Genomic DNA, 10567 nt, shown 5'->3' with positions numbered 1-10567 from the left:
CTATGATCTCATTAGCACCCTTCATTGTTAGAGGCAACACAAATTATTATTAACTACTCTAATATATAGAAGAGTGATAATGTTAGTAAATAATTAAAACTAGATTTCCTTTTTCCTTATTACACAATTAATTGTGTAATGCTCTTTAATTTTTGTAAATAAATCTATGTAGCAGGTAGCCACTTGTAAGACAATGGAAAATTTAGAGTGATGGAAATTTTTAAAAATAAAATTTGAGTAAGTCCAGCTGTATAGAGTTCATATTTTGAAAAGTCTATATTCACAATCAGACAAATTGAATTGGTGGCAATTGACAGCTCCACACCAACGACTACTAGTGTTACTATAAATACTTTGCCCATTGTTTCCCATTAAGTCATCACCTCTCTAACTAAACCACTACTTCTCTTCCTTTTTCCTTTCTTTCTGACTCTTACAAAGAGTCTTGTACATTCATCTATAGCCACATTTGAGGAGCTGGTGGTGCAATTTCCCGGCTAGCAATGAGGCTTCTCGGTGGCGGCCCCGGACGGGGTCGTCATTTGCCACACATCTTAGTGGCATTGGCGGCCATTTTGGCTGTTGCTAATCTTGTTTCTGCAGACCCTTATGTATATGCTTCTCCACCTCCTCCACCTTATGAGTACAATTCACCACCCCCTCCTTCTCCCTCTCCACCACCGCCTTATGAGTACAAGTCGCCACCACCTCCATCACCCTCTCCACCACCACCATACGTGTACAAGTCTCCACCACCTCCATCACCCTCTCCACCACCACCATACGTGTACAAGTCCCCGCCACCTCCTTCACCGTCTCCTCCACCACCGTATGAGTACAAATCACCACCCCCTCCTTCTCCTTCTCCACCACCACCTTACGTGTACAAGTCTCCACCACCTCCATCGCCGTCTCCTCCACCACCTTACTACTATAAATCACCTCCTCCACCCTCACCATCACCTCCTCCACCATATTATTACAAGTCTCCACCACCTCCATCACCTTCGCCACCACCACCTTACTACTATAAGTCCCCTCCACCACCTGATCCCTCACCACCACCACCTTACTACTATAAGTCTCCACCTCCACCTTCACCATCACCACCTCCACCTTATTACTATAAGTCTCCTCCACCACCTTCACCATCACCTCCACCACCATACTATTACTCTTCCCCACCACCACCCAAGAAATCACCTCCTCCACCATACTACTACTCCTCTCCTCCACCACCCAAGAAGTCACCTCCACCTCCATACTACTACAGTTCTCCACCACCACCAGTTAAGTCTCCTCCTCCACCATACTATTACTCCTCACCACCACCACCCAAGAAGTCACCTCCACCACCATACTACTACTCCTCACCACCACCACCCAAGAAGTCACCTCCACCACCATACTACTACAGTTCTCCACCACCACCAGTTAAGTCACCCCCACCCCCATACTACTATTCCTCACCACCTCCACCAAAGAAGTCCCCTCCTCCACCATATTACTACAGTTCTCCACCACCACCAGTTAAGTCACCCCCACCCCCATACTACTACTCTTCCCCTCCACCACCAGTTAAGTCTCCTCCTCCACCATACTATTACTCTTCCCCTCCACCACCAGTTAAGTCACCTCCTCCACCATATTACTATACTTCCCCTCCACCACCTACTCCTTACTATCCTCCTCATCATCCCTTGATCGTTAAGGTTGTCGGAAAAGTCTATTGCTACAGATGCTACGACTGGAAATACCCAGAGAAATCCCATGACAAGAAGCACCTCAAAGGTATACTACTCACCTCTGCCACACATTTTCTCTTACATTATTTTTGGTCTGTTAATATTTGTTCATAAATAACCATATTCAGTTAGATCTTTATATGTGAATCTATTATTCTCTTTGTTCATATACTATGATACATGCTTGAATTTGAAGTGAAATGCCTTTAGGGACTTAAATTTAATTTAGCATGTGTCAACCAACATTCTTTCTATATTTATGGAGTATTATAGTGAAAGTGAAGGACTATTAATACTTGATTCTGAAAATGAAAGTGATATTTTTATTTATCCTAAGTATGTGTTTCTCCTTGCTTTAAAGACTTAGCTCAAAATATGAAAACTCTTTGCTATATTATATTCCCCTACAAAAAGATGAGAAAGAAAAGAAAGTTTGATAAATGCACTAAATATGTTTGTCAAAAAATGCTTTAAAATCATTGGAGAAGTTTTTTTTACAACTGAATATCTCATGAAGAAACATCAAAATTCAAAAGTAAAAGTAAGAAAGCAATGTCACTTAATTATGTTTGCCATACAAAAAGAAGAATTGAGATATATTTTCATTGATGATTGTGCAATTATTTGAGGTATTATATATGAATTTCTTTTTCATAATTAAGTAATTATTAACTTTTTAAAAATATATAATAATAATAAAGTTTCGTTGGAAATCAACAAAATGGTGAAAAAAACAGAGTGGTGCCAAACAGAGTCTTCGTTGGCTCACTAAAAGCAATAATTGAAGACGGATAGATTCTTGACTTTTGAATTCCTTATTAGATAAATAGGAAAAAAAGAACATGAATTAGTGGATAATGAGCTTTTGATCATGTGATGGAACACATAATTTTATATTAAGAAGAGGACAAAGTTGGTTATTGTAGCTAGTAGGCAAAATAAGCTTAAGATATGTCTACATGACTCAATTATTAAGTACAGATTTTAATTGTATTATCAATTTTCACACTTGGTATAGGTGCTGTTGTTGAGGTGACATGCAAGGTTGGTGACAAGAAAATCCAGAGCTATGGTACCACTAAAATCAATGGCAAGTTTAGCATCACTGTTGAAGGATTTGATTATGCCAAATATGGAGCAGATGCATGCAAGGCTAAACTCCACAAAGCACCAAAGGATTCAAAATGTAACATCCCCACAAATCTTCATTGGGGCATGAAGGGTGCTAACCTCAAAGTAAAGTCAAAGAATCATTATGAAGTTGTGCTCTATGCTAAACCATTTGCTTATGCTCCAAAAACTCCATATGAGGAATGCATGCAGCCTAAGCCAACTCCAACTCCTTACTACTACAAATCTCCTCCACCACCATCACCAAAATACGTATACAAATCTCCACCTCCTCCATCACCAAAGTACATGTACAAGTCACCACCACCTCCATCACCTAAATACGTATATAAATCTCCACCTCCACCTTCCCCGAAGTACGTGTACAAGTCACCACCTCCTCCAACCCCAACATATGTATACAAGTCACCACCTCCTCCATCACCTAAATATGTCTACAAGTCACCACCTCCTCCATCACCAACATACGTATACAAGTCACCACCCCCTCCATCCCCTAAATACGTCTACAAGTCACCACCACCTCCATCCCCTAAATATGTATACAAATCTCCACCTCCTCCATCGCCGAAGTATGTGTACAAGTCACCACCTCCCCCAACCCCAACATACGTATACAAGTCACCACCTCCTCCATCACCTAAATACATCTACAAGTCACCACCTCCTCCATCACCTAAATACGTATACAAGTCACCACCTCCTCCATCGCCAACATACGTATACAAGTCACCACCTCCTCCATCGCCTAAATATGTATACAAATCTCCACCTCCTCCATCACCAAAGTACGAGTACAAGTCACCACCTCCTCCATCACCTAAATACGTGTACAAGTCACCACCTCCTCCATCACCTAAATACGTGTACAAGTCACCACCTCCTCCATCACCGAAGTATGTGTACAAGTCACCACCACCACCATCACCGAAGTATGTCTACAAGTCCCCACCTCCTCCATCACCAAAGTACGTGTACAAATCTCCACCACCACCACCATACTATTACAAGTCTCCTCCACCCCCATCGCCATCACCCCCACCTCCATACTACTACAAATCTCCACCTCCACCATCACCATCACCTCCACCTCCATACTATTACAAGTCTCCACCACCACCATCGCCATCTCCTCCTCCACCATACTATTACAAGTCTCCTCCACCTCCATCTCCATCACCCCCACCTCCCTACTACTACAAATCACCACCACCCCCATCACCATCACCCCCACCTCCCTACTATTACAAGTCTCCTCCACCACCATCACCATCTCCTCCTCCACCATACTACTACAAGTCTCCACCACCACCGGATCCATCTCCTCCACCACCATACTATTACAAGTCTCCTCCACCTCCATCTCCATCACCCCCACCACCATACTACTACAAGTCTCCTCCCCCACCATCACCGTCACCTCCTCCACCATACTACTACAAGTCCCCACCACCACCATCCCCATCACCTCCTCCACCATACTACTACAATTCCCCACCACCACCATCCCCATCACCTCCACCTCCCTACTACTACAAATCTCCTCCACCACCATCGCCATCTCCTCCTCCACCATACTATTACAAGTCTCCACCACCACCATCCCCATCTCCTCCACCATACTACTACAAATCACCACCTCCACCATCTCCATCACCCCCACCTCCATACTACTACAAGTCTCCTCCACCCCCATCACCATCACCCCCACCTCCGTACTACTACCACTCTCCACCACCGCCATCACCATCTCCACCACCTCCTTACTACTACCACTCTCCACCTCCCCTTGTGAAGTCTCCTCCTCCTCCATACTACTACAGCTCACCTCCCCCACCCGTAAAATCACCTCCCCCTCCAGTATACATCTATGGTTCTCCACCACCACCAGTCCACTACTAAGCAGTTCGAAAATCTTGGCCATTTTCCACAACCACTCAAGTAAGTTTAATTGTACTTTAAAATCTTCTTGTTTTACCTAAGTTTTAATTTGATAAAGCTCTCTAATAAATATATTCTTTTGCAGATTTCAGTTTCAGTCACAAAATAAGTGATGGGTACTTGAGGAGAAGATTAAGAGTTCCATGGTCAAAAGCAATTAATTTAATCAATAATAAGATGTTCAACTTTGCAAGGTTGATTCCTAGTGACTTGGACCACTTTGCTTCTACTCTGGTTGCCTTCTTACACATTGTTCTCTGTGTGTCTTCACGTGGAAAGTGGCTTCGACAGCTTAGTTGGAACTATAGTAATTATATATAGTGTACAATTTCATGTTGCTTCTTTATAGTAATTTATTATTATATTGTATAGGCTTTGTAATTTGATTCGTTTGCTTTTAATTATTGTTGGCTGTCTCCTAGTGCCTACTTGTGCTTTTGTGCACCGATTCAATAAAGAGATGAATTTTCTTCACTTGGTTTTAATTTTTACACGCTCCCATATTACTTGTTCATCATCTTATTTTTGTACGTCTCTTAAAAGAATTATAAATAAAAAAAATTATATTTTTACTAATTTACCTTTTAGTCTTTTTAATATACAGTGTCTTGTATCCAAACAATAAATGCACTATTTAGACTTCTAAATGATGAAAAAGATAAAGAACAGAGGATTTTTTTTTTGTAACTTTACGATAGTTATACGGTAAAAAGTAATTAATTTAAAAGAAAAAATGAAAAAAAATTTATTAATATAATCTTTATTTTGTAAATTAATAAGTAATTTGAGATAGATATTTTTTTAATAAGTGCGGACAAGTAATATAGAAAGGGGAGTATTAGAGGTGTCAAATAGGTAGGTTGAGTTGAAATTAGAAATATCAAAATGAGATGAAATAGAAATTGGGTTTGGCCATGACCCGCCCAAATTTTATTTTAGCTCAAATGGGCTGAAACTTGGGTTGGGTCATGACCCATCCAATTTGATCCGCTTAATCTTAATAATTTTAACATATATTTTTTTTATAACCACAATTGAATTTCAACTCAAGAAAATGAAAATAAAAATAAAAAATTACAAATTAATAGATAAATCCTAAAAGATATAAAATAGATAGTAATGCATACATTTAATATGAAAACATACATTACGCCAATGCAAATAAAGAGCATTAAAACAGATTGAAATTGAAGAATAAGTTGGACTCAATTGAAGTTTTTTTAAGTGAAAATTTCACAAATAACTACTATAAACATCTTAATAGGCCGAAATAACTACAGTTTAGGTACTTATATTCTGTAACTATAGCTATAGAAGTTGTTTGTATAATCTACATAATCGTTTGTATAATTCGTTGCGAATATACAAATTCGTTTGTACAATTTGCTGGCAATATACAAACAGGTTAAGTATATACAAATTCATTTGTATAATTCGCTGGCAATATACAAACAGGTTAAGTATATACAAATTCTGTATTTTTATATTTTATGAATTTTTCAGAACTTATACAAATCAAATGTATCAATATTATAATTATATACACGGTAGGGTAAGCATATACAAAATTTGGATTTATTCAATTAGGAAATCCTGAATTTATACAAAAAATTTTGAATTTATATAATTGGGAGATTAATTATACAAATTCTGACTAACTATAGCTATATATATTAATTACTGTCAAAAGTTTGCTGCGAGTGAAAATTAACTTAAACTATAACTATGTATATTAATTAACTAATATATATTTGCTAATTCGTGTTTTTTTTAAAAAAAATGAGTTAAAGCTTGAATATATTGAAATTAAACCCAATTTAAATTATTTTAAGTTCAATCCATAAAAATTTAAACGAATTATTTATATTTGTACTTATTTTGATAGCTTGATATATCAATACAATCCTTGTGATTACATGTGATGATAATTAAAGATTCTTCCTCTTGGTTGCATATGACGTAACTAATCTATACTTTAAAAAAAATACATTTCTCTCGCATCATTCCCCAAGAACCTCAGAAAAGATAAACAAGAAAGGAAAGACGGTGAATGAAGTGGCCAATATTACTATAATATTAGTTGGTTTCTAATTTTCTTTTTACGATAACTCTTTTCCTTCTTTAATTTTTCCTTTTGCAGAAATGATAATCACTTTTTTGATATATAATCAGCGTTACTTGTGGCAAAAACAAACCAACCAACCAACAAACCATACAAGTAAATGATACTTTGTTTATTTTAATTTAATTATCTTATTTTTTTTCTAAAGAATGTCTTTTCTTAATTAAAGACATTTTAATATTTTTCATATGTCTTTAATTTAATATCACAATATTCAAATTTCTTTTTTACTTTTCTGGGAGATAAACTAAGTATTGCATATCAATTATGAAACACAAACATATATAGGGGGACTGGAAAATGGAGGGGATGGGCACATCGTGTGTAAAGGACTGGGAAATGAGTTCATGCTTACTATATAATTAATTATTTCAATTTTCTACATATTTGAAAAAATGAGTTTCAAATTTGTAAAATTAATATTGATCATTTTTTCACTCACAAAACTTCAAATAAATAAATAAATAAATTTAAATGAATGTCCAAAATATAACTTGATTTGCAAATACTATTATTTTTTTTTAAAAAATGATATATTCATGTTGACTTGGTGTCATTCTCGTATCGCAATAATATTTTTTCAAGTTAGTCACTAGCTAGGTTTGTTTGGATTCATTGCTAATTGTTTTTGGTACTGGTCCCAAAAACACATAACACATGCCACATTCGAAAAGTATATATTGGAGAAACCCTACATTAATTATGAATTGACGAGTAGCTGCCTTTTTGTCCTCAATAATTGGCAACACATTTTCAAAAACAAAAAATCAAAATAGGGAAAATAAGTACACAATTACAAGTTGAAATTTTGACGCATGCACTATGTCAACAAGGCATGGGGATTTAATTTGTGTCGTCTCAAATTAATATTTACGTACTACATTGTATTATATCGACCTAATACATATAAATGAATTCATTTTGTTAATTATTAAAGGATGTCTCTATCACTAATATCATAGAATTCCATTCCAATTATACTAACAACTAATTACATTTTTTGTCTTCTTCTAAGTTATAGCCAAACTCTATTTAATTTGAATGGTTAAATCCATCAATATTTAGAGTGAAATACTAGTTCAAATTTGGTATGATGGTTGTTGTTAGGAAAATAAAACATTTAATTGGAATATAACGTAACGCATGAGAGAGAGCTCATATTAAGTTGGTGGTAAACATCAATGCCAAGATTGTGATAGGTTTGACTACCACTAAATTGTGTATATGTGAGTTATATGACTATATATATAGATGGAAATAAATTCCAATAGTTTTAGATACCAATTGATATTTCTTTGAAATATATATTTTTAGATGTTTCTATGCCGTTTAACTTTTTGTGTATAATTGTCTCATTGCTTTTCTGTTATAATAGCCGCCTGCACTCCATTTTCCTGTGATTGGATTGGATGAAACATTTATAAGGACAACTCACCTCGGACAGTACTATATATTATATTTAATATTGATTTGGATATAAATAAATAAAAGCATCTCGACTTTTCCTTCAACTCAACTGCACCTCTAATTTAGTCACTTGTGGCTGCTCAACTCTGTGGTTCAAAAATCTGAATTTACTTTTTATATTTTGAAGCAAATATTCTTGCTTCGCCATTGTTTGTCAATCATTTTATTGTTCACTGCTTTTTGTTCATCACTTTGATCACGTTTGACAAGCAATTTAGCATTAACAATCTAATTATTTGGTCACTATAATCTGCATGTCCTTGAACCATGTATACAATTATTAAATTGTTACTTTAGGGATAGACATGACTATGATTTTTCAGCCTTTTCCAATCAACTTCATCTGGTCCCTTTTTATTACAATAATTATTAATCAACTTGTTGTATTACCTCATTTGTTTGTTATAATCAAAATATATCATGCACAATGATCGAGGTCTACTTTTAATCTTTTTCTTCTTTCCTACTATTAATAATTTGAAAGAAAAAAACAGATTAAAGGGGCGATGGTCACTTTATAAGTGGTCCTAATACATATAGTCTATAATGACCCGACCCGAACAAGTGGTAAATATAGAACAAGCACATAGTACCAAAGACTGGAAGAAAATATTAGTGAAAATGGGGACAAGACTGCATGTTGTAGAACGTTGGAGAAATAATCATTAGGAAGAAAAGTATTATAATGACAGTTGTGTAATCATGCATCATCCAAATTCCAATCACACACTATTCAGTATTCACAAGGGAAGAAAAGTATACAAACTTCAAATGATATTTTGTTGAGGAATTAATGTTTGGACTAAATTAAATAATACTCGATATTTGTATTGACTATGGACCATACTGATTTCGTTGATTCACTATTTTTTGAATTGTTATCGTATTCGTCCGATTCAGGGTATGGTTTTTTTTATCAATTAAGAATGTCCCCGGCCGTACGTGTGATCAACTCTCTATGTACTTTTCTAACAAGCATAATGAATTTTATTCTAACTAATTATTCAAAGAAGAGGAAATAGATCAATATTTTAATATAGCTTATAATAACAAGGACAGTTCCCCCCACTCGAAAGAGAGGAGGAAGACTAATTGCCATCCAACTCGAATTTTTGTTGTTTGAGTTATAGGTTCAAGTTATAGCTATCCCATGAGATGTTCATTTGAAATCTTTTTCTTGTTAATGTGAGATAAGTGATGCTAACATATAAGATCAATTGAAAGGTTTGCTTAGTAGTTATCGGGTGAATGATGATTTTTTAGCTTTATCTGCACGGTAAGGGAATGATTAAAGACAGTGAAAAATGCCCCATACGAAGGAATAATCAATTCTATTGTGGAAAATGGAGTCCTAAGATCATCATCCCTTAAACGATCTGAGAAGAAAAACGTCCTCCTCATATTTTAGATTGACTAATAAAGGTGTGATTCATATTTTAGATTGTCTAACAAAGGTGTGCTTCTGATCACGCATATCTTTGTAATAAAAGGTGGGAAAGTCAGTCAAATCATAATAAATATCTTTAATATTGTGAGTTAAATTGATGAGATTGCAAAATTGAAGGCTTATTTCAGCCGAGTGATGTGTTAGCGCCTAGCGCAATGGTGAGCTAGAAGTTAGCCAATACCTTTGGAAGCCTTTCTATTTCTAGTAATTAGTGTTTCTTTTAGATTGCAGCTAGCGTGTTAAACAATAAAATGTGACTTATAAAGTCAAAGTATTTTTAAATACAGAAATGTGGCCTTAGAACAAACTTGGGAGAAAAAAGAGAAGAATGTCACATAAGTAGACAAAAAGAGTAATTATTAAAAAGAAAAAGAAAAAGAGATACTCCCTCCGCTTCGTTTTATGTATCATAGTTTAACTTAATACGGAAATTAAGAAAGTAAAACTTTTGAATATTCTCTGAATCTTGTAGTCTTAAATATGTCATGTGAGATACTGAAATGAAAGGGTTGCTAAATATAAAGCAGCATTCTTTCTAAAACAAACTAACAAAATAAAAACAAAAACAAAAACAAAATTGCATCATGTATATTTTGTTAAATCTTACATCATGGATTTTGATATTTGGTTATGTCTGAAGGAATATAGTCCATGTTGTTTTCTATTCGTTAGAGATACAAGTTTGGACTTATTTATAATCTTTTTCTTGAACAG

General features: G+C 35.4%; 1 protein-coding gene across 1 annotated transcript; it reads left to right on the top strand.

Moving 5' to 3' along the window:
• Positions 1-362: 362 nt before the first annotated feature.
• Positions 363-5291, top strand: LOC129883401 (extensin-2-like). Its single transcript, XM_055958073.1, has 3 exons — positions 363-1791; positions 2764-4817; positions 4903-5291. Exons 1-2 carry the CDS (start codon positions 504-506, stop codon positions 4776-4778), a joined length of 3303 nt encoding a protein of 1100 aa, XP_055814048.1. The 5' UTR covers positions 363-503; the 3' UTR covers positions 4779-4817; positions 4903-5291.
• Positions 5292-10567: the final 5276 nt, after the last annotated feature.

The sequence above is a fragment of the Solanum dulcamara genome, chromosome 3 (genome assembly GCF_947179165.1).
Source record: "Solanum dulcamara chromosome 3, daSolDulc1.2, whole genome shotgun sequence".
Taxonomy (NCBI): domain Eukaryota; kingdom Viridiplantae; phylum Streptophyta; class Magnoliopsida; order Solanales; family Solanaceae; genus Solanum; species Solanum dulcamara.
Note: the sequence above shows the minus strand (reverse complement) of the source record. Positions and strands in the feature narration are given on the sequence as shown.

Bases quoted from the DNA above. Each gene is read 5' to 3' on its own strand.
- LOC129883401 (XM_055958073.1), top strand. From the start codon at position 504: ATGAGGCTTCTCGGTGGCGGCCCCGGACGGGGTCGTCATTTGCCACAC. The intron at 1,792-2,763 runs GTATACTACTCA...CACTTGGTATAG, and splicing joins TGACAAGAAGCACCTCAAAG to GTGCTGTTGTTGAGGTGACA.